At 41.7% G+C, this 25,374-nt stretch overlaps 1 protein-coding gene across 3 annotated transcripts in view; it reads left to right on the forward strand.

Moving 5' to 3' along the window:
- Positions 1-25,374, forward strand: part of Tdrd7 (tudor domain containing 7) — a 73,054-nt gene that overhangs the window by 16,780 nt on the left and 30,900 nt on the right. For 2 of the 3 annotated variants that reach the window (XM_055605309.1, XM_055605310.1), the window contains exons 2-7: positions 6,076-6,288; positions 8,224-8,365; positions 9,197-9,377; positions 11,306-11,376; positions 13,478-13,695; positions 23,706-24,289. In XM_055605309.1, the coding sequence (XP_055461284.1) occupies positions 6,076-6,288; positions 8,224-8,365; positions 9,197-9,377; positions 11,306-11,376; positions 13,478-13,695; positions 23,706-24,289 (1,409 nt within the window). Of the gene's footprint in view, positions 1-6,075; positions 6,289-8,223; positions 8,366-9,196; positions 9,378-11,305; positions 11,377-13,477; positions 13,696-23,705; positions 24,290-25,374 lie in introns of those variants that run through there. The other variant, XM_055605311.1, reaches the window with a different exon arrangement.

Here is a 25,374-nt window from a genome sequence, read left to right on the forward strand (position 1 = left end):
TGAATACTGGGATTAAAGGTGTGGGCCACCACATTCAGCTGAGCACCAGCTCTTCATTGGCTGCATTAAGAAAATGTTCTCCTTAGTCTGTCTGACACTTGTCTTCATTTTCTTAATGTCTTTTGGAAGAGCAGAAATTTATATTTTTTAAAATGAAATTCAATTTTTCAAACTTACTCTGTAGTAGAAAGCCACCTGTAGTATTATTTTTTAATTCTACTTTATTTGGGCTATTTAGGCCTTTGCCTCCCTTCCATCAACTCCCCAACCTTAAGTAAGAGAGAAAAAAGGTTAGTGGGGAGAGGGGCACAGACCCCTTTACTTCTTCCAGCTAGTTAGGGTCATGGGATTCTTTTAGGGCTCAGTATCAATGTATCAACTGCAGATGCAGCTAGTGGGCTCCTTCCCGATGCTGTGCCCCGAAGCGCAGCGTCTGTCTTTCTGCTTCAAACCACCACACCGTCTCTATTCCCTGGTCTCTCCAAACTGCTGCATGCCACAGGCCAACATTGAAGGCCACTCTCTCATACCCCTCCTCTCTCAGCTCTCATGTTTATACTGAGTCCTAGACCACACCCCTCCCCATGAGGCATGTGGAAGGCCGTTACCAGCTGGCAAAGATCACACCCTGCATGTGACAATTAACCTGTGTGGACAAACTATAGCCCAACTAAAATCCCACATTTGGGGTTAAAAACAAAACACATTTACATAATTTAACTGAGTTTACAAAGAACCCAAAACTTCCATTGCAACTCTGCAGCCGAAAATTAATGATCTCAGCATAACCAAAGGTCATAGAGATTCACATTTTTTTTTCTGAATAATTTACAACTTTTTCATTTCAGACCTAGATAATCTATTTCAGATTAGCTTTCCCATATGCTATGAGGTTTATTTTTGTGTGAAAGGATGATTGGTTGTTGAGTTTTCTCCATTTCCCTAACACCTTTGTTGAAAAACACTTGGCATGTATGGATTGTGTATTCTGGCTGTGATATCTGAGGAAATCATGTTGAGTAGAGGGAGTACATAAGGAAGACATAGGTTTGCATTTGCTGTGTGAATTTAAGAGTCGTACTTATAAGACGCCACTGCAGGAGCTGGCTTTTTTAAATGAACAAATGAGGAAATTACTGTTGATTTTTGCTCCTTTGTTTTCTAAGCCAGAGAAAGGGAAAAGCTGCTTATGAAGAACTCTGCTCTCCAATGTGGGAGCCACCAGCCACATTCAAATCAAATATTTACTTCCTCAGTCACCCTAGCACATTTTAGATGCATAAAACCACCTGTGGCCAGCACATCCATAAACTGTTTCAGTGGAGTGTGGGGGTACAGGCCTGTAACCTCAGCTCTGTGGAGACTGAGGCAGGCAGATCACAGATACAGAGGTACCATGGACTACATGGTGCATTTCAGGATAGCCTGGGCTACATGGTGAAACCCTACCTTTTAGAAAGGTTTTTTTTTAAGAAAATATTTTTTAATCACAGAAAGTTTCTCTTTTGACAGCATAGATAAAAATGTAAAAATGGCTCCTGATTTCCATCTTCCTTCCCTAGTCACAGGGTAAGGGATCTTTTTGATTTCTTGAGGGTTATTCTGAATATTTCTTCATTCTGTGTTTTTCTCCAAAAAAAATTGAAGTAGGTAGAGTTATTAGGGTAATGAAAATATGAACTGCCCTGACAGATAAGCATCTTTAACTGAAATCCCCACCAAATTCCTAGGAACCCAAATCTACTTTTTGACTTGTCTGCTGCTCATTAATCCTTAAAAATAATACCTTTATGTTTTGAAATGATAATACCATCACTTTCTCCATTTTTTCCTCCCTCCAACCCCTTCCATGTTTCCCGCTTACACTTTCTCAAATCCAAATGGTCTGTTTACTTTTAATTGTTAAATGCATGTACCCACCCAGTCCTACACACTTAAACACATACATATATTCCTAAATATATAAATCCAACCTGCCCAGTCAGTATAAAGATTTCTGGGCTGACCACTTGGTACTGGATAACCGATTAGTGTGGTCTTTCCTAGGGTAACTGTTTCTCCAATTCAGAGCATTCCTTGGTTGCCTATAGTTCTTTGTTGGGGGTTAGGCCTGGTGAGGATTCCCTGGTTCATGTTCGTGTGTCTGTTGTTGTCTTTGTTCAGGTCTTGTTAAACAACCATATTGATCGAGACTTCATGGGTGTAGCTTCTCTGACATTTCTAGGAGACATCTCACACCAAACGTTCTGTTTCTTTGGCTCTTAAAATGTTTATGCCCCCTCTTCCTCAGGGATTCCTGAGCCTTTAATTTAGTGAGATTTTTGGAATTTCGGTTTCTTCCTAAAACACAGGAATATTAGAAGAATTTGCTTTCGTTTTAATCCCAGGTGTAGGGATGTGGGGCTGCTTCAGACTGTCAGCAGCAGCTGACTGTGATTTACCTCATGCTCTAGCAGAAGCATGGTTTTGCCAGCTGCAAATAATTTCAGCAGTTGTGTGACATTTGGAATTCTGGGAACTTTTCAGAGGGTACATAAATGCTAGTTCCCGAAAGGCAGCGTTAGTGGTTGGTTGTTGGTTGGCTAGGGAGGTTGGTTGTGGTTTGTTAATAGTCACGCTCAAACAAGAAATAAAAGGAAAGAAATTAGATTCCGGGATCTCCATATCTCTCTCCCCCTCCTATCCTTCTTTCTCTCCTATCTAGTGATGGGGGTGAGACCGAGGGAGGGAGACGTGTAGGTTGTTTGCATTTCCTAGCTATTGTGAATAGAGTAGCTGTGAACATGGCTGAATAAGTTATCTATGGAGCAGGACGTCAAGTTCTTTGGGCATATCCAAGGGATAGTATAGCTAGGTCATGGCAGAATTATTTTTAGTTCTTTGAGGATTTTTCACACTGGCTTATAGAGTAATTGGGCCAGTTTGTAGCCCCACCAATAATGAGAGAGGGTTCCCTTTCCCCATATCTCTCCAGCATTTGTTGTTGGCTCCTTTGTTGACCTTTGTAATTCTGACTGGGTGACATGAAATCTCAAAGTTGTTTTGATTTACATTTCCCTAACTGCTAGCAATAGTGAGCTTTTTTTTTTTTTTGAGATAATTCTTAACCAGTTTTATTTCTTATCTTGAGATCTTCCTGTTTAAATCCCAAGCTCCTCCCCCCCTTTTTAATAGGTCATATTTTAAACTATTTTTTTCTTTGTCTATTCTGGATTCCTCTATGAAGTTTTTTTCTTACACCTGTACCTTCTATGGTACCACCTGTGTTTTCTTGTAGTGGTTTCAGTATTTTAGGTTTAATATTAGGTTTTTTTATCCATTTGGAGTCAGTCTTTTATGCAGGGTGATAGATATGGACCTAATTTCTTTTACATATGAACACCCAATTTTTCCAGCATCATTTGTTGAAAATGCTGTCTTTCTCCATTGTATTCTTTGGACATCTTTGTTGAATATTAGATGGCTGTAGTTGTATGTGTTCATGTTTGGGCTTTTAATTTTGTTACACTGTTTGTGCCAGTCATGACACTTTTGAACATTCTATTGATTGTCTTTTAGTCTGCAGTTCACTGGGATACAGCTTATGTCTTCTATTTCTTCTCCTGCCTCTCCACCTCCCTTTCCACCCCTCTTCCCAATTTTGTCAGCCTTTCATAGTTCTTTTTCCTGTACCTATCTTTTTTTTTTTTTTCAGGAAAAAATTTATCATTTCTTTGACATACTTTACTCTTTTTTAGCTTCTTTTTTATTTTTTATATTAATCACAGGTTATTTACTTTGTATCCCAGCCATAGTCCCCTCCCTCCCTCCCTTCCAATCCCACTCTCCCTCCCTTATCTCCTCACTGCCCCTTTCCAAGTCCACTGATAGAGGAGGACCTTCTCCCCTTCCATCTGACCCTAGCTTATCAGGTCTCTTCAGGACTGGTTGCAATGTCCTCTTCTGTGGCCTAGCAAGGCTGCTCCTCCCTTGGGGGGGGGGGGGTGTCAAAGAGCCTGCCATTGCATTCATGTCAGAAATAGTCCCTGTTCCCCTTACTAGAGAACCCACTTGGATAGTGAGCTACTATGGGCTATATTCAAGCAGGGGTTCTAGGTTATATCCATACATGGTCCTTGGTTGGAGAAACAGTCTCATGAAAGACCCCTGTGCCCTGATATATTTGGTCCTTGTGGAGTTCCTCTCCAGGTCTTACTAACTCCCCCTTCTTTCATATGATTCCCTGCACTCTGCCGAAGGTTTGGTTATGAGTCTTAATATCTGCTTTGATACACTGCTAGGTAGAGTCTTTCAGAGGCCCTCTGTGGTGTAGATTTCAGGATATTTATCCTATCTTATAGGTCTATATAAGTGAGTATATACCATGTGTGTCTTTCTGTTTTTGGGATACCTCACTCAGGATGATCGTTTCTAGGTCCCACCATTTACCTGCAAATTTCATAATTTCCTCGTTTTTAATTGCTGAGTAGTATTCCATTGTGTAAAAGTACCACAATTTCTGTATCCATTCCTCAACTGATGGACATCTGGGTTGTTTCCAGGTTCTGGCTATTATGAAAAAAGCTGCTACAAACATGGTTGAGCAAATGTCCTTGTTGTGTACTTGAGCATCTTTTGGATATATGCCTAGGAGTGGTATAGCTAGATCTTGAGGTGGCACTATTCCTAATTGTCTGAGAAAATGCCAGATTGACTTCCAAAGAGGTTGTACAAGTTTGCATTCCCACCAGCAATGGAGGAGGGTTCCCCTTTCTCCACAACCTCTCCAGCATGTGTTGTCACTTGAGTTTTTTATCTTAGCCATTCTGATGGGTGTAAGGTGAAATCTCAGGGTCCTTTTGATTTGCATCTCCCTGATGGCTAAGGACGTTGAGCATTTCTTTAAGTGTTTTTCTGCCATTCTACAATCCTCTACAGAGAGTTCTCTGTTTAACTCCATACCCCATTTTTTAATTGGATTACTTGATTTGTTGCTTTTTAACTTCTTGAGTTCTTTATATATACTGGATATTAGCCCTCTGTCAGATGTAGGGTTGGTAAAGATCCTTTCCCACTCTGTGGGCTGTTGTTTTGTTTTGATGACAGTGTCTTTTGCTTTACAGAAGCTTTTCAGTTTCATGAAGTCCTATTTATTGTTGATCTTAGAGCCTATGCTGTTGGTGTTCTGTTCAGGAAGTAGTCTCCTGTGCCGATGAGTTCTAGGGTCTTCCCCACTTTTTCTTCTAACCAATTTAATTTGTCCAGTTTTATGTTGAGGTCTTTGATCTACTTGGACTTTAGTTTTGTGCAGGGTGATAAATATGGATCTATTTTCATTTTTCTCTGGATGCTGAAGACCATGCTGGTAAGACCTCTCTTACCATCTCAGGCCTCTAACCCGAGTTCTTAGTGAATATATCTATGTGGCTGGCCTATGGTCATCCTCCACCTGTCCAGAATGAACTCACCCTCTTCATCTCTTGCAGACTTGCCCCAACTCATGGCTCTCTGATGGCTGCTACCTATCATGCCTTAGCCAGACACTTGGAGCCCTCGTCACATGTGCCTTCTACATCCTGACTTCTGTCAGCTTTGTTTTTACTTCCTCATGCCCTATTTTCAGGTTCTCCACACTTCCAAGCATTCTCACATCTATGAAAGTCCTTCCAACTTAGCTTTCTGAAGGCTGAGTAGTGACCTTTCACATACCAGAGCTGATCCCTCTGTTTCGCTCATTTATGATCCTCTCTGTGATGCATTACTTTCAACAAATGCAGTCATTAGCATACTGTGGTTATCTCAAAGTCTGTCCCTTTCTTCCTTTCCTGTTTGGATTCTCCTCCAGTTCTGGCAATCACCTGACTTCTCGAAGTTCTCAGAACACCCCCAGCCCCAGTGTCCTTCTTTGCCATCTCCACACCTCTGCCTTTGCATTTTCCCTAGCCCCACAGCTCAGTTTCCCTCCTATTCTGGCCATCAGAAATCCACACAGGGCTCCTCTTGTACATTTCTGACTCCCCCTGCATTCCCATGCTAGTCTATACTAACTCACAAGCTGATGAGCCATAATAGTAACCTTTTCCTCTGTTCTTATAGGCAAAGATGCTGGAGGCAGATCTGGTTTCAAAGATGCTAAGGGCTGTCCTGCAGTCTCATAAGAATGGGATAGCGTTACCTCGGCTGCAAGGAGAGTACCGATCTTTGACTGGAGACTGGATCCCCTTCAAGCAGCTGGGTTATCCTACTCTAGAAGCCTACCTGAGAAGCGTGCCAGCGGTTGTCAGGATAGAGGCTAGTAGATCTGGAGAGGTAAGATGGCCTCTTGCCTGTCATAATTGTCACACTGAGTCAAAGTCACCTGCCTGATGCTTCTGATCTCATACCTGAGGTAGAAGTGAAAGCATTGATCCATTCTGATAGAGCACCTAAGGTGCAGCCCACATTCTCATGTCTTGTGTACTGTAATTCCTCAGAGTATTTGTGACATCCAGTTCTGGTGTCTAAACAGAATAACTTTGTGGGGGGCCTGAAATAACCATGTATCTGCTCATTACAAACCTGTGCAACTGTTTTAATTTTTTATTACACGTTTGTTTATTTATTATGTGTCTGAGGACACACACACATGCACACCATAATCAGAAGGCAGTTTGTAGACTTTCTTCTCTCCTTCCTCCCTGTGGGCTTAAGGATTGAACTTGGATTGTCAGACTTGGCAGCAAGTGCCTATTGAGCCATGTCACTAGCCCTGTTGCAAATGTTTTGCAAAGTGACTAATGAGCTGATCACTGGATCTAATAGAAAGTTTTAAATTGTAGTCGTTGTTGACCACACGCATGCCAGTCCCTGCTGTCTGGATTGGCTAGTTGGTCACTCATGGCAGCAGCCTCTGCCAAAAGCTGTGCTGTGGTTTCTTTCTTCTCTAGCCGGTTCCTCCTTTATAGGCATATGTTCATAATACCTTCCCCTAATCCTTCCAGCTTCTCTGGGAAGACATACTTTAGTGTGCTGTGGGTGCAGCAAGCAGTGTTTGCTTACTCAGTGTGTCAGCAGTTTCACTCGTGGGTACCTTCCCATTTCAGTATGCTAGAGACAAACAGGATTAACTCCTGCACTCCCTGCCTCAAACACGCAGGGGTCTGGGTGCCTGTTCCCCTATTTGAATATAGACATGGTCTGGGATGTTTTCCATCACGCTTAGTGTGTTTGTTTTTCTCTCTGTGTTGGGGGGCAGGAGGCACCATTAGTAGAGAAGAAAGGGAAGTCAGGATCAAGAGAATGGTCAGAGGAGAAGCTCATGTGTAAGAGCGTGTGTAAGGGGAAGACACAAGTTAATTACAATTGGTATCAGTAGAGGAGCATGTGCTGGCATCCCACAGTCTCCCAGGTTGAAGCCTTCAGCTCCCACTCCTTACAGCACTCACCACACTGAAAGAGGTTTTCAACCTCTTTTCCTCTCTTTAAAAAAAGAGAGATTCTGAGAGTGAGAGAGATATCTTTTCTCTCTTCATGTTCAATACTTCATAAATTTGTTGAATGCTTAAAAGATCAACTGTCCAAATGAATAAACTAATAGTGATTCATACCATTTTGTGAGATATGTTTTACCTTTAACTCTTTCTCCCCGATTTTGAGCATTTAAAAGTGCTTCCAGATTTTGACTATTACGATATTCCATACTGAACATCCTGAGGCAGGTAACTTTTCTTTTGTGTGTGTCTGTGTTCTCAAGAATAGAAGCAGTGGTCAAAAGAGTATGGATTTGATTTTGGCTGTGGCATAAAGCTGTAGTGTTCTTTATTTCAACTTAGAGTCACACATGTACAAACAAATGCAATGTTAAAAAATAACATGCTTTGCCGTCATGTAAGCCTGGAGCTTAGCCTTCCAAGCACTCACTGTTCTTCCTTGTAAGTGTGGGAAAGATGAACCTTGTATCTCTGAGTTAGTGTACACAGAACCCAGGATGCCTTTGGCTCACTTGCTAACTTCCCAATACCTACCTCATTGTAGATGTGTAATAAATATGTTTAAAGAATAAATGAAATTTTCAAGTTGGAGAAAGTCAGAGTGCTAGATCATGCGTGATTCCTTTTGTGTTGATTGTAATTTTGTTCCTGCAAATTGGGAGAGAGCTACTTGGAATTGCAAGCTTTTTGGGGTGTATGCCTTTTTAGGTGCACTGGGACCCAGCCTTCACAAACTGGCTCTCAGAATGTCTTGATCTCACTCTGCTGCTCACAGATTGTCTGCTATGCTGTAGCCTGCACAGAAACTGCAAGGATCGCTCAGCTTGTGGCTCGTCAAAGGACTTCTAAAAGGAAAACAGGGCGACAAATTAATTGTCAGATGAGAGTGAAGAAAACCATGCCATTCTTTCTAGAAGGTGCGGCTTTTTATATAAAAATTTAAGTCTGTGTGTGAGAAGATTGTCATAGGACTTAATATTAACTATGTTCCTCATAAACTGTTCACTGATACTTTGCCTGTATCCACATGTCAGGAGAAAATTCCTGCAACTGGGATTTCTATTGATATGAAGTGATGACTTAAGTTCATAGTAAGACAGCAGATGGTAACTGTAGTGACAGCTAAGTGTAGTTTTACCCTTTTAGCTTATTTGGCAAGAATCCTCATCCAGAATGTTGGAGGAACCAAGAATCTGTGATATGATGTCTTACTTAGCAGATCATTTCTTTGGGTCTTAAGACATTTTTCAGGGAAATATGAGTTACATGACCTGAAAACATGATAAAAAGCTGTATTTCCTGAATGCTTATCTCTAGGAGGGTATAGTAAATTCTGAAACCAAAATCTCAAGCAACCATGTAGATGACTACATGGCAGAAAGAGCATTTTAGACAAGGCAGCCATCACTGTGAGTGAGAAGGGTGGGCCTCCTGATGATGGGAGACTTAGGCTGCAGGTAGAGTGAGAACTGATAAGGCAGGAAGACTGTGCTGGCTTCACACCGACTGGTGGCTGCTTTGGGAAGCGCTGGTATGGCTAGCAAAGGGAAGCGCTGGCTAATGAGGCAAGACCCTCAACCACAAAATGTTCCCCAGTGCCATTCCCCTACTCATCACCCTACCAGGGACCCCTCCTTGTGTTTTTCCAAATTGTTCTGAGAAGTGAGACCCACAGAATTCTGGAGCAGCATAATGAAACTACAGTTTGAGGAGACCAACTGATTCTCTTGTGTCTACCTACTTTACAGGGAAACCGAAGGCAACCCTCAGACAACCAGGATTTGCCTCAGACTATTCTATCAACAAAAAACCTAATCCAGCACTGTTAAGAGACAAAGGAAGCACCCTGGGAGTTAAGGTTGATGTGGACATGCCACCATACCCAGACATTCCAGTGCACAGGCATGTGAGCATGTCTGCCAACAGCAGGTACCTGGGCTTTATCTGGCTTACAGGAAAAGCGTGGAGAGCAGGGCTAACAGCTGTGAGAAGTGTGTGCACACTGAGAAGGATTTTCTTTGTGTAACCTGTACTCGCATGCATCATTATTAGTAAGTCCTCTCACCGCCCTGTGGCGTCCCCTGAACATTGCCTGTCCTGTTTCCTTTGGCTGTTGTCATCTCTCCTTGTCCAGAGTGTACACACTCTAGTACATTGTTCCAAGATGCTATTTTCTGTAATTTTTAATTTTTTTCTACAAAATTGTTCTTACAATTAATAAGTTTTAGGTAAAATCTCATCTAGCTGTATAATTTCCTTTGCTCCAGTAATTGCCACAGTTAGGCAGTAGCGTTTAATCATGGTGCAGTGGCAGTGGTATGTCTATACCCCGGAAGTGGGCTGCTAATAAGGCACTCCTAGCCATGCAGGAGGTGACTAATGTAAGCTTCTTACTTTATGTTGTGGGGCTGATTCCTCCTCTGTCCAATAAAAATGTACAAGTAGCTGATCAAAGGGTTTCTTTCTGTTCCTAAATGTTACATTTTATGAAGTCACCCAGAGGTCAGCAAACTACAATTCATGGATTACAACCCACAAGCCCACTGCCTGCTTTTATAAATACAGTTTTACAGGAGCATGGCCATATCCTGTTACTGTATTGCCTGTACCATTTTATACTGCAGGGGTGGAGTTGAGTGTGGCCTGAAGTCTGTCCTGTTAGCTTCCTGACAGGAAACACATGCTAAGCCCCGATAGAAATGAATCAGTATCCCGTCTTCCTTCCAAGTTGAGAAGTTGTACATTTTTGCAAATTTTTTATATTATATTCTTTTAAGTCAGTATCTGTTTGGGAATAAAGATAATTTTTTCCTCGGGAGATTTCCCTCCAGATACTAGAATATTTAAGAAAAATTAATTTAAAACTAGTTGGGCAAAAAGGTGTGCTTTGGCCCTTGTATGGATCAGTGCAGAGTGTGGAACTCCAGCAATTGCATGTGCTAAAAGCCTTTTATTAGTAGTTAACAGTCTGATTGCTTTTTTTAGCATTAAAACACCATTAGGAAATATGCTTCATTTGAAACAGTTTAGTTTTTAAGTCTTCTGGGCTGCTGAAATTGTGATTGCCTCTCCTAATGATCCCTGATCATAATCACTGATCCGTTTGATCATGGTTCATTTAGTCACTCTGACAACACTCACTCCCTCTTGCTAATACTAAGCAAGAACTGGGACACAGCCAAGACACAGGTGAAGGAAAAGTACAAGGGCATGAAGTGTGGGGGAATGTGGGTGTGGGTGGATGTGGGAGTGTGTGTGTGCGTACATGTGGAAGTGTAGGTGGGTGGGTGTGGTTTGTTCATACTTGTATTTGGAAACATCTTCCTATGTAAGTCCAATAGTTGATAGTAAGTTATGTTGGAAAGGATATGAGATAGGTACCTATGTTTCTTTTTTTTCCATGTAGTTATTTGAATAACAGCCTTTCTGTCTACTTTGAGACATGACTTTCATGACAGCCAAGCTGGGGTTAAATAGAATGTGTTTCTAAGATCTGTAATTCTGTACTCTGCACACCTGTTTTAACTGTGACTGTGGCACATCCCAGTCTGTGGTGCTTCCAATCTTCTATATGTGGGTGTTGTTCTAAAATAGTCTATTTCAAGTCTGTATTCTTCATGTACTTTTATTTTTAAAGATGATTAGTTGAAACTCTGACTTCCAGGTTCTGAAAGAGACTTTAAGGCCTACTTTAAAATTAGCTTTTAACATACTTTTCTCTGAGTAAATATAAAATATGATGCCAGATTTGTTTTCATATTTTAGAATATTTTCATAAGGTATTTGTCAGATCAGTGCCATGGGGACTTGAAATGAAATGTATCGTGTTTAAAACTTTCTGTTCTTTCCCACCTTAGGTTCACTCCAAAGCCGTCCCTGCCAGCACCTTTCCAGACGCACTCAAGGACCTGCACTAGGGAAACAAATGGTATGTTTTCCAGATGTGCGTGAGGTTTGGGCCCCAAGAGAAACATCTAACAGTGGCTTTTGACGTGTGCACTCAGCTTCTCCTGCATGAGACTGATATCCCTCCCTCCATTTCTAACTTTAGACTCATGGATCGAAGTGATCTTTAGAGAAAATAATGCTTCCAGTGATGTTGTCAGGATGACTTGATACCTTCATCACAGCAGACCCACTCTGCCTGTTTTCCTCACACTCTCCCTAATTACAGGGTAAACCCTCAAGATTCAGTTCTCAGAGGCCTCACTTTGAGGAAACTACCTGCTCTATTTCAAGGACATAAATGTGGGGCTTAAACTCATAAGAGAGACTTAAATACTCTCCTTGTAAAAGTTGGCACTATAAACTGAGGTATGCGGCCTGGAGAGATGGCTCACAAGTTTGGAGTACTGGCTTTTCTTCCAGAGGACCTGGGTTTGATTCCTAGCACCAACATGGTTCCAGTCCCAGAGTTTCTGAGACCATCTTCTTTTGACTTCTGCAAGCACAGCACACATGCGGTAATGCACAGACATACATGCAGCCAAAACAGCCATACACACTGTAAATAAACAAGTAAAAGATTAAAGTTATCTTTAAACTGTGAAGTGACAGCTGAATATCAGTAATTATCGGTTATAAAGTCAAAGGGGTCATTAAGAAACCAATAGAATAGTAAATAAAGTTAAGGAAGCTGGTGGTTAGACTGGACTGTCTTGTATAAGTCTTGTCTGAATCCACTGAGTTCTCTTACCAAGGGCAGCTTCACACAGTACCGGCCATGTACTTGGTGAAATGACTGGACAGGATTAGCTGCTTGCAGTATGCCTCTTACTGAGTTCAAATTCCTTTTCCACAGGTGTGTTCTTCCAGTATTGCTTATGAATATGAATAGTATGGTTTTGTGCATAAGAATTACTTTTACACATGAATTTTCTAAATCATGACTGCTCAGTCAAGTTGTATCTCCCTTTAGGAGTTGAAAATAGAGTAAAGTCATTTTCTTAATAGGAAATGTATATGGGTATCCTGGACCCTTCTGCTCTCTGTGCCAGTCTGTGGGGAGCAGAGGCACATCATTGTGTTGTCTAGTGAGAAAGGAGAAGTCATCTCTGAGGATCCTCAAGGAAGATTCCATCAGTACCTGGCATCCTTAGCGACCAGTATTTCCAGCATAGACTATGTATCTCTATCAGTTAGTTAAAAACAAAATAAAATGACTATACTTAGCAGGAAAGGTAGCTGATTAAATTTTAAATGCAATTTTCATGTAGGTGTTAGATTTTTAATACTTTGATATATTTCCTGGTAGACTCCTATATAGGTCTGACATTACTTACATGGTTAAAATACCAGAATAGTCACAGAGGCACACGGGTTTCTCTTGTTTAGTATGTAAATTCAGACACTCTGAGCTTTAAATAAAAAAAAAAATGTGAGTGAAAGAAGCTAGCCAAAACCTTATAAAAGGTAAATATTGGGGAAGTAAAAGTCAGTCCGGTCCGTGTTAGTGACGTCTGTGTGCCAGACCTCTTGTTGCTGTCCATAAACTAGCTGGGATAATTTTTTTTTTAGATTTTGGACTTCTGTGAATTGCTAAATTGTTTTTCTTAGTAAAAGAGAAAGTTCATCATAGTCAGAAAAACTGAACACCCTTTTATCTTTTGTAAAATGTTCTTCACTCTTCCTACTAAGGTATTATTTTTGTGCCTTGTGGATTATCGCTTTCAGTTGAACATTGTACATATATTCATGTTATCTGAAATGTTGCCTCCCTTAGTTGCAATTTGAAAACCATTAGTTAAATAATAAAACAGTATTTTTTACCCAGCAAGATTGCCTTTATGTTCAAAGTAAACCATAAAGTATCCTTGCAAAATGAAGGGGTAAGTTCCCTTGTTGGAGGTGTCTTGGCTCTGCTGATAAGATGCAGGGATAATAGGTGAGGTGGTCCTTAGTGCTTCTCAGCTTAATCCCACAATCTTCTAAAATCCATGGCCCCGTAGCCCACAACGTAGCAAAGTCAGAGACACAAATGCTAGGTGGTGGGAATAATCTATTAATTCTATCATTTTTTTAATTTAAAGATAATTTAAATCAGACTGTTGAGAAACCAAATGTCACGCCTCCTGCCTCTTACACTAATAAGATGGATGAGGTTCAAAACCGCATAAAGGAAATATTAGACAAGCATAACAATGGCATTTGGATATCTAAGCTTCCACATTTTTACAAAGAGTTTTATAAAGAAGACCTTAACCAAGGAGTTTTACAGCAGTTTGAACACTGGCCTCACATTTGCACGGTACGTGTTTCCTTCTTCTTCCCTTCTTATGCCCCCTCCCTGCCCAGCTTGCAGGTCCCAAGTTACTAGTCACGGGAGCAGAGTGCCTCATGTGTTATTGCACTAATCTAGCTCTAAGTTTAACACATGTGGCTTCTTACTCCTACAAGAAAGATGTCAAGATTGAAAGTGCTGTTACCTATTTTGTCTGAATTTTAAGATGCACTAAGTAGTTGCTAATATGTACTGTATGCAGCTTTGAGTTGATTGAACTTCTGCCAATAAACACTGACTGTTTTGCCATTTTAGTACTTATTTGTAACAATTTATATCAGTCTTAGTTTGTACATCCTTATTCTTGAGCATTTTTCAAGACTTTCAGCTGGAACAAATTTATGTTATCTGTGCTAATTGCTTTTACATAGAACTTTATTTGTTCTGGAACTGATACTGTGTTCATATTTGAGACCCATACAGGTTGTCCTCATGGGAGAAGCTTTAGATTGAAAGTTCTTTGTAGCTGCCCCTGCTCAGAGTTAGTGATTGTAATAAGATGGTGGATCAGAGCAGTCTGTTAGAAATGTTAGTCCAGCCAGAAATAGAGGCAGCTGGAGTCTTACATCCAAGTAATTTCTAGATGTTTTTTTTTTTAAATTATAAATATAGAATCTATTCAAAGTGCAGCTGTCCTAAATGACAGCATTAATGCCTGGTTGGTGCTTCTGCATTTATAAATCAATTACTTGGAGTATGTGTACTCTGAAAGAGTACTTTCTTTAACATACATTGGGCAAAAGTACAGGTTATCTGATCTTGTAAGCACACGGCCTAAGAAAAGCATGTCTTTGTCACTGTCTTTCCTTAGGCTATCATCTCACACCCAGTTCCAGGCAGAAGTCATCTTTCCTTACATCCATCCTGCTTGCTCCCTCTCCATTCCCATTACAGTGCTCATGCTAATTACTGCCCTGTACTGAAAGCACAGGGGATTAAGTCTGGTGAGGTAAATAGCTATGGGAAAAATGGTTAGGGCAGTGTGACAAATGTTAGAATATCCATGTGATATAGGGAAACTAGAAATGTTAAACTCTGGAGACACTGCTGGGTTTTCTTCTAAGTGCAGGAATAGCGAATGTTCTGGAAAATGTTTCCTGTGGTATGTAAAATGTAAAGCTTGGGCTTCAGTTGGGAATTCTCCATTTGCCTTCATTTGGGGAAGGTTCTCTCTCTGGATACAGTGTGGTGGTATTGATGCCCCCTCAGCCACCATACTCTTGTTAGTGTTTGTTGGCCTGAGTGTCAGCCCATCTTGGATGCATACAGCCCCTTGATTTTTAAAAATCCATTGTAGTTACAAACTTTACAGTAAATTTTAATGTCCGCAGACTTTATATGGTCAAGATACAAAGATAACTTGCTACTATATTTGGATAAGGAATTTTTTAGAGCATAAGTTTAAAGAATGAACATTGTGTTGCCTTTTTGGCTGCTTTAGATTTCATGATAATTACTAACATTTGTGTAGTTCAATTTATTACTTTTGGAGAAATTATCATCTTTGCTGCTCTGGGTGTCTACAGAGTACTTCTTGCTGGCAAGAGTATCTATCCTGTTGATATTAGAATGTTACCTAAAATTGACAGTTTCCTCTTAAATTTTAGGTACTGAAGCAACTGACATTTTTGTTGCCTTTTCAGCACTTGGATTCATCTGGGCTGCGTGACATTTAACCTTTTGTGTCAGTTGGGGAGCAGAGAGTGTGCTGAGCTAGAGAGCTCAAGAGACTGGTTACAGTGATGACAAGGTTCATGGGTTTAGGTAGCTGTGAGGGAAATAGAAATGATGGAGAAGCTTGTTTTAGCTGTGGAGGCCCTGCTAGGCCTAGGAGAAGGGCGGCACCATCTCCTGGCTGCTAGAAAAGGTACCCTCTTTAATTTCTGGACTTGATTAGTGTTACAAAACACTCGTATGTGCCAGCTACTGACCCGGGTGCTAAGGATAAAACAGAAACAAGACAGACCTGGTCTTTGCCCTTACGGAACTTCCTATCCAGTAAGAAAAATCCTCCTTTGAACAAATAATACTAGGCCTACAGTTGTTATGATGGCCATCCAGGTAGGGAATAAACAGGATTCTACTTGGGGTAGTAAATGAAGAAAGGTGCTCAGAGGAGGTGGCTGTTGAAGCGAGAACCTAACATTGAGTGATGTAGACCTAAGAAACAGCTCGTGCCAAAGTCAGAGACCAAGAAACATTGTATTTTCAGGGAATTTAAGAAGAGAAAGACTGGAAAGGAAGCTAAAGGAATGGAGCGGAAACCAACTAGCTGCATAAAGTGTCATTTCTAGGTGCAGGTGGTGTGTCCCTGCTCTGAGGTCACCAGTATCCTGGCCTCTCACTGATTTGCATATCTTGCAGCAGGGACTGTTGAATAGTGGACTGGACTAAAACCTGTTCTGAGACATGGGTGGAGAGTTCAGCCACTTCATCCCTGTGACAGCAGGCATGTCTCTCCAGAGTCCTGCCCAACAGTATGGAGAGCCAAAAGGCTAGGCTTTTGAGCCAAGTCAGATGTACTCAGCTGAGAAGAGTTTCCACAAGACCTGCTGGAAGACAGCTATGGAACCACCAGAGAAGTATTCCATGTTTGTGGCCTTAGTCAGAGAAGGTGATATGTTGTGAATGACATAATATTAATGTAAGATGACAGGGATAGTTAGGAATAGCCCATCGCGCTAATTAATAGCTTGCATAAAGATGATTTGCTGTTACGCGTTTTTGTTGGTTATCATTTTGTAGCCCACGGAAATCACTGAATTTTAAGTCAAAATGCAGTTCCCCAGACCTGGAAGCATTCCTACAATCTGCACAACATCAGTAGAGTGTGGAAAAGCAGAGGCAGCAGCAGTTCCCTCACTCACATGCGGTATGCTGTGTGCTGTCATTTGTGCAGGGATCTCTTGATTATTGAATGAATTGACGGAGATAGTAAAGTGCCCTTCAGCCCATGAACAAATGGGCTGCTCGTAAGCAAATACAAACCCCCTCCGGGAATGGAACATGAACAACATGAATACCATCATTACCCAACCCTCACAGTATCAGACACACCCTTTATGTATCACCAGCAGAAGCAGTGGTGAAAGGGAAACGGGGGGGCTCAGCAGTATCCTCCAGTACTTTAGAAATGGCATCTGGTTTCCAGATTTTCATCACCAAAAGGAAATCCTGTTGAGTACATTGGTACAACTTCTAAGTCTCAGCAGACAGTTGAAAAGATGACAGATGAAATGGCACGTGGCAAGATCAACAGAGAAGTTGGGGAATAGTGGCCTGTGTCAGAGGTACCGACAGGCCTGAAGGATACAGAACAGGTCAGATTACAATTGAGTTGGAATATGGTTTAAAGCCTCAACAGAACACTGCTACTCCATGGAAACAGCCCATATACATGCTTTGGAAAGTCTCTTGATTTGATTGGATATTACATTCTTACAGAATCTTACAGAAAATTCTAATTCCATAGAAACAGTAAACTTAATTTCTGACACCTCTGCTGCACCTTAAAGGGTGTTGTTTCTTAGCTGTATAACTTCTGGCCTACATACCACCCTCTTAGAGCCCTAATCTGCTCTAATCCTACACATGTCATAGGGTTGTTGTGAGAATTAAATGAGATAAAATACATAAAGCAGCTGTTAGCAGAGCGTCAGAAAACAAAGCCCAGCCTTACAGCAGACAGAGCCATTGCTGACACAGGAATGTCCAGCAAGTCCTACAGAGGAAGTTACTTCAGCTAAAGCAGGACATGCTGCTAAGCGGAGAATGTTCCAGGCAAAGAAGCAGTGACCTGCAGGGACTGCAGCTTTAATATGAGCATAGGTGCCACCCTGGGAAGAATTTCTCTTTTTTCCTCACCTCATCCACAGGTAATGAGAGTAAGGGGGAAGCCTAGAACACAGTGTGAGGCCCAGCTCCCAGCCAGAAGCATCCCAGGAAGTTCTATAGATATAACTGGAAGACTCCATTATCTTCCAAGTATTGACCAAGTGGCTTGAGTTTGGGCCAAGTTTATCCTTGTTGAAATGGTGCTGGTATATGTCTAGAGACAGCATCGATGAGAGGCCATCAGGTAGACAAGGAGATGAAAGAGTTGGCAGTGAAGGAGGCTCTGCATCTACAGCCACCTTCAAGGCTGTGGAGAAAGGTCCTCTGGATAGATGACTTGTGAATGGCCAGAGTTAATAGCAACAGAGAAGTTCTCCCTTCACCTTTAACTGTGGGATGTGCCACAAACCATGCTGCTTAAACAGAAAAACCCTGAAAAGTACAGCTCTGCTCAGCATCTTGGCTGTGGCTGGTTGTGCTGAGCTGCTCGAGTAGTCTCTGTCTTTCCTTGAACATAGTACATGTCTCACCCACAGCATCACATGCTTCAGCGTGTACTGACCAGCCTGTCTTTGCTATGGCTCAGTGACTCTGCTGACCCTTTCCTCATCTCTCTCAGTTCCGAGTTTCAGCCAGCCTCACCTTTACCACAGCAAAGGCTGTCTGCTAAAGAACAAACAAACAAACAAACAAACAAAAAATTTGCCCGATCTTCCTCTGAACTGAGCATAGGCTGGAGGCTTGTGAACAGTGACAGAAATTTCATTATTGAGGAAAGGTACCTGGGGTCTTTCCTTCGCTACTAAAGTCAGAGTTTACAATTTTTAAATTGATTTCTTTTTGTTAGTGTTAATTAATTTTGAGCAAATAACCATTGCTAAAAGTTTGAAGGGCTAGATCATAGATGTACAGGTGAACAAAGACATTTATTATCCATGTTGAATGATAGCTATGTAAACTAGAATTTGGAACATTATTTAAAACCTCAACAGAACACTGCTACTTCATGGAAACAGAGTTGTGCTCAAATAGGTAGTTTGAAAGGTCTCAATTTAATTGGATGTTACTAGATTTTTGTAGAACCCTAAAATAAATTCTAATTCCATAGAAACAGTAAACTTAACCTTAGAGGCCTCTGCTGTGCTCTTGGCAGGTGAGCCTTCAGAGACTAAGCTCACAGGCAAAACTAGAACAAAAGAAGATCTCTCCTTGCTAAGGAGAGAACAGTCAAGGTGCAAAGGATGAATCCTCACCTGTATGAGCACAGATGTCCAAAGAAGCTGATGGTTTTCTTTGGACCTATACCCACCAAATCTGATGTGTCTCCAGGAAGCTTCAGAAACCCAGCGAGGTTTGAGATTCCAAATGAGGCAGAAATCAAGCTGAATATAGAATGAACTTGTGAGCATAGCAAACTTAGGGCATATTTGACAGCATCTTCTAGTGGTCACCATAGAAGGTGGCTTGTCTTTGTGAGATAGAATGTTAATGTCTTACACCACTGGTCTCTCCTGTAGGGAAGTGGAAGGGCCATCTTACGTAGAGGTTTAGGCCATGACAGGTCCCATCACTAGACTGGTGATTTGAAGGGTGGATATCCAGAGTCACAGCTACAAAACAAAAACATGACAAAAGCATGTTAGCATCTGAGTCTTTCCCACAGTGTGTGGTGGGAGAAGGTAGGGGAAGGGTGGCAGGAGATAGGGTCTTGATCCCTTCCCAGTTATGTACCTGAATCAAGTGGACTAGAGCAACTAGAAGTCCTCTCCTGGGAGTGCTGTCTGAAGTGGCCCCGGCTGTCAGATGCAGAGTCGTGTTTTTGTTTCGGGAACTGAAGCAAGGACCCATGTGTAAATCTTAAGCCCTGTGACATAGGCCAGAGCACAGAAAAGACATCACACACCCAGTATAACCACGGTTTGTTACTTTGGGAAAACTTGGAGAGTAGCAGGAGAGAACTAGGTCTCTTTTGTAAGCCCGTTGCCAGAGAACTAGAGATGACATGCTTTGTGGGAGATAGTCACAGGAGACTTTTGAGAAAAGTGAGTTTCCACCCATAAGAAATTTTAAAACAAACGGCTAAAATTATTTTAATTTTAAAGTTTAAATAATATCTTCCATATATATATTCACCTTTAAACTGAGAAACCTTTCAGCCAGCAGTCTTCAACCTGAAGGTCCTCACCATCCTAGGGGTCAAACAACCCTTTCAGAGGGGTTGCCTAAGACCATGGGAAAACACAGATATTTATATTACATTTACGGCTGGAGATACAGCTCAGTGATTAAGAGCACTGTCTGCTCTTCCAGCGGTCCTAATTCAGTTCCCAGCAACCACATGGTGTTGCTATACTGGGGTCTGATGCCCTCTTCTGACATGCAGGTGGACATTCAGTCAGAACACTCATATACATAAAATAAATAAATCTTATATTACTATTCCTAACAGTAGAAAAATTATAGTTATGAGGTAGCAATGAAAATAAGTTTACAGTTGGAGGTCACCACAACTTGAGGAACTGTATTAAAGGGTTGTAGAATTAGGAAGGTTGAGACCCACTGCTTAAAGCCATTCTCCAAAGGTTGAAATAATGAAATAAAATATATTTATATAATATATATTATATAAATATATATAAATATATATTTATATAATATATATAAATATATTTATTTATAATAAAATAATAAAATACTTAGTCCAAGAATGTTTTTCTTGTCATTAAACCTGCCAGGGAATAAGTTTGCCTGAAATGTTGAATGCTGTCTGAATTAAGTGCAAGCTAGGCCAGGATCTGTTCCTGAAGTTAGGTGAATCTTAGTCAACAGGCTGGACTGTTAAAGAGATGAATTCAGGCATTCAACCTCCCTTTTGAAATAAGGAGGCAGTCTACAGTCATAGCAGTGAATACACGTAGTCTTATCTGAAATAAGGAAAAAGCCACTATAGTTTCATTGGAGCTTATAATTCAGAGAAGTCATGGAGAGAGGAATGACTAGGTAGACAAAAGCATAAAGCTGTTGAGGGAAGTGTCTTCTAGTTCAGGTCATTACCTGACTGTTGTTGGACTCTGGGTAAATTCTTTATAGGCAAAGTTTGCCCTAGATGCTACAGCCAGACTTGTAAACAGTACTTCTGGATGCCTTTAAGATTATTCTGGAAGTAGTGGGACAGAGGCGTGCACAATGTCAGCACATGAGAAGGAGAGCTGGGTCATCAGGAGTTCAGGGTCATCAGGTGTATAACAAGTGAGGCAGCCTGGGCTACATGAGACCCTGTCTAAAAAGCACAGGTTATTCTTGAATAAATACTAGTAAAAATAGAATTGTGCTTTTGCCTTAGGCCAACTTCTACTAAGTGGATAGTTGTCCATAACTTCTGTCAGAAACAGTGCTTCCTGCTTGGCAGAGCTCACTGCACTGGTTGTGTGCAGAGGTTGTGGCGGAGCTTTGCTGGAGTTAATATGGATTGTCATCACTTCTCATTACACCTTATACACGGGAGGAAATGGAGGCTTGGCACTGGGGTGGGCTGGGGTAAATAAACATTGAAGTGCTATATATTTTCAGGTAACTTCTTAGGGAAGAAAAATATCATAAAGCTGAAAAATATGGCGTTTTAGGGGTTAAATGAGGACACTTGCAGCTGTGGACCCAGGCTTATGGCCTGTTCTCTACTGAACTTGTCTCCACCATGCACTTGAGAGAAAGCCTAGAGAAAGGTTAGGAGGTGAAGGCTAAAGAGAGTTTGAAGGAAGGTTTGAATATGGAAGATGGTCTTAATGTGAAATTACACCAACTGGAATCATATACATGAGAACTACTCAGCATTGTTTTTTCTTTTTCCATTTTTCCAGGAAGTATATTTTTCAACCCTCTCTTGAATACCCAGCCTAAATTCTGAGACCTTACCCAATGTGTAAAGCACGGCACAGACTGGTGTTTTAAAACTGCAGATTTAAAGCCAAACATGATGGTCTTGTAATCCTTACTTTTTGAGAGGCTGAGGCAGAAAGATGGCAAATGCAAGGCCAGCTCAGGCTACATAGCAAGACCCTGCTTCAAAATAGAGAAGGGCTGGAAAAGTTGCCTAGTGCTAGAATGCTTGCTCTAATTCACTCCCCAGCACTAGAAAGAAACTTTAGAAAATTAAAAATTCAGATTTAAGAAGTTGATGAGCCATGGAGAGAAAGAACACCCCAGATATTAATGCCACTGCAACTTAGCAAGGACATAAATTGTGACAGGCAACTGCACAGAAAGTGCCTTCAACTGGTGCACATGCAGTACGCCATTTCTTGGTGATCTCAGGCTTTTCAAAGGTCTGGGCTGTTTCCTGAGTCCTTGCTACTTGACACATTTTCCGAAGAATAAGAAAGAAAACCAAGGCTTTGTACCAAATCAGTTCCTCCTATTTCTGATGTACCCTGAAGAACACGTAATCAGAGTAAAAGAACTCTTGGGGGGGGGGGGGGTTACTGATTTTTGAGACAGGAACTTTGTAGCCAGCCTGTATGTAGCTGAAGATAACTTTGAAATCTTGATCTTCCTGCCTGCATCTCCAACGTGCTGAGATTAGAAATGTATGCTATAATGCTCAGCTCCAAATGAAATCTTTTAATGTCATGTTGACCATGTCTTGATTTATTAAAGGTCTTCTCTGTCAGTGCCCCTATCCATAAGCACCTATGGTCTGTCTTCCTAAACATTGTGTGAAAAGTGAGGTAAATGAAATAATGTTCTTTATTAGTAAGCTGGCCAGTCAGCAGAAGTATTCTGGTTGTGCCTGGCATGGTGATACATGCCTGTAATCCTGACTGTTAAGAGAGGGGATCAGAGAGCTGGGTGTGGTGGCACACACCTTTGATCCCAGCGCTACGGAGGCAGAGGCAGGCAGATCTCTGTGAGTTTGAGGCCAGTCTGGTCTACATAGTCCCAGGACAGCTGGAGCTATGTAGAGAGACCCGGTTTCAAAAGAGGGTTTGGGAAGATGAGTTCAACCCCAGTTTGTGCTATATAATGAGTTTAAGGCCAGCCTGAGCTGCAAAAGCAAAATGCAAGAAGCAGATAACAACAACAAAATACTGGAATCAAGCTGTTGTCATGGGTGGTTTTCTGTAAGCTTACCCCACTAGTAGATTCTCCTACAACTTTATCTGAGGAATATCCAAATGGAATAAAAGAGATCATTCCAGAAGGCAGTGAATCTTAATTCAGGTTAAGGGTGAAGAATCTGGTTTTGTTAAAGGCTAAATAGTGCATGTCTAGGCTTTGTAAGCTCAGAAATGTAGAACTGCATGACTGATCTCACCTGGCCAGTCATGGCTTCACCATTACAGTGCAGAGCAGCTTTGAGTTACATAAGCTAAGGAGGCTTCATGCACACCAAATCCCACATGATGTTCACAAGTGAAATGACTCCTCTGACTTGTCAGACATCTAATCCATGAAGGCTAGTCTTAGCTCATGAGTCGAGCTGCACTGGGCAGGAGGCTGGCAGTTGCCAACCCCTGGTCTGTCAGTAGAGGGGCTTAGAGTTGGAGGACACCAGTGTCATCCGTTCCTCAGGGTATGCCTGTCAGGCATATAGAGTCAGACTGGATGGCATCTCATGCTGGTTATTTTCCACTAGCTCGTCAGGATTGCATTTTTCAGTTTCCTGTCTGCTGTGGTGCTTGTTCAAACTACCTTACCTCTGGGGCATCTTTTCTCAAGACCCCACATGAAAGCTGTGGAGTTTCTCAGGATGTTGTAAGACAGAAGATAGCATTCCCGCTGTGCTTAACTATTCCTAACGTTCCTCACTGGGGCATATTCCTGACATAGCTTCATCTCTCCCTGTCTCCAGTGTGTTTTGTAAGCTTTGCTCTACATTTAGCAGGGAAACATTGACAGGGCAGAAGCCTCATGATTCCCTGGTTTGAGTCTGAGTGAAATGAATACCTGTTCTTTCCCTGACGATCTGAACCATGGCTCATGGCATTTGTCAGGTAACGCATCTTTCTAGTTAAGAAGAATAACATGTATACTTTTTTGCATCATGAAATTGAAAACAGTGCTTCTCTCAAATATAAAATATATTATTGTATTTTTGAGTTTCTCTTAGCTGCTGAAATATCATTTGCTCTCTTAAAAAATTTCAGGTGGAAAAACCTTGTGGTGGTGGTCAAGATTTACTTCTTTATCCTGCTAAGAGAGAGCAGCCCCCAAGAAGTGACCAGGACCCTGAGAAGGAGCTTCCAACTCCACCACCTGCTCCCAAGCAAGAGGTGCCATCAAAAGGGAGCCCAGCGGTGATGCCAGATGTCAAGGAGAAAGTGGCAGAGCTGCTGGTGAAATACTCGAGTGGCCTTTGGGCCAGTGCACTCCCCAAAGCATTTGAGGACACATACAAAGTCAAGTTCCCTGAGGGTGCCTTAAAAAACCTTGCCTCGCTCTCTGATGTGTGCACCATAAACTACATTTCTGGACATACCCAGAAGGCAATTCTCTATGCGAAACTCCCATCACCCACTGAAAAGATCTTAAAGGATGAAGGGCAGGCACAAGGAGATTTTGACATCAAGTCTATGATTGAACAAGAGTATTTGCAGATAGAAAAAAACATGGCTGAAAATGCTGATGATTTTGTGGAGGACATAACTGTGCCACCTCTGGTGATTCCTACTGAGGCCTCCCCATCCGTGTTGGTGGTTGAGCTGAGCAACACAAATGAAGTGGTTATCAGGCAAGTTGGCATTTCTAGTTGTTAAGATGCTGGTGCAGTGTTGTCATCAAGACCATTCTAGGTATGGATGCTATTGAGTGAAGGAAGAATACGTCCTTAGGGGTCATAGTGAAGTACAGTAATATACCACTATTTGTTAAGTGCCCACAGGCTTCTTAGGAGAAAAGATGGCTGATAGTTCTGAGGTGGAATGATAATATGAACTTGGAACAAATGATGTCATAAGCATCATGGCAACTATATTACAAATATTACATTTCTATCCAACCCATAAACAGCAAGCCAGGTGATGCATAGATTCTAGGACCATGCAGCAGTCCTGAAAAGTCAGGGTAACTAACTTCCTCATAAACCTCAGATTAGCCAGTGGACCTAGAGGTACCCTACTGGCCTGCACCTTTGTGTGTGATGAGTAGCTGTCACCTAACTGGCTCATGATAGCTAGAATTGAAAACATCAGCCTAGCTTTAAATGCTCGTCTTAGACTTTTAGGAAAAATGAAACACAGGAAATTTAGAAAGATTGCAGTTTGCTGCTTCCTGCAGTGGGAACCCGCATCACTAAAGCACTGTATCACTGGAGTGTGGGGCTGGGGCTGGGGCTGGGGGAGAACACTGAAGCAAAAAGGAGTCCAGGGACTGGAGAGATGGCTCCGAGGTTAAGAGCACTGGCTGCTCTTCCAGAGGTCCCAAGTTCAAGTCCCAGAAACCACATGGTGGCTCATGACCATCTACAGTGGGAATTGATGTGCTCTTCTGGCATACGTGCATATAGAACACCCATATGTATAAATAAATCTTTTTTTTTTTTTTATAAAAGGAGTCCAGGCCTTTTCACCCCAAGTGACGCTCTGGTTTGGGCTGCCCAGGATTCATAGCTAAACTAGAAAAGTCCAAAGAATGCCCAAATCACAGTCCTTCCAGAAGGAAGAGCTTGACAGCAGAAAAAGTGCAGTTCTGGAACAGGCTGAAGCTGAGGTGACAGTGACGCCTGGCTAGTCTCCTGGCTCTGCCACCAAGAAGGATCTTTAGAGGGGCTATGATTTATATGGGGTTTTAGATGCAGGTGAAGGTTTGTAACAGTGG

This window comes from Psammomys obesus, unplaced genomic scaffold (genome assembly GCF_907164565.1).
Source record: "Psammomys obesus unplaced genomic scaffold, mPsaObe1.curated_primary_1811, whole genome shotgun sequence".
NCBI classification, from domain to species: Eukaryota; Metazoa; Chordata; class Mammalia; order Rodentia; family Muridae; genus Psammomys; species Psammomys obesus.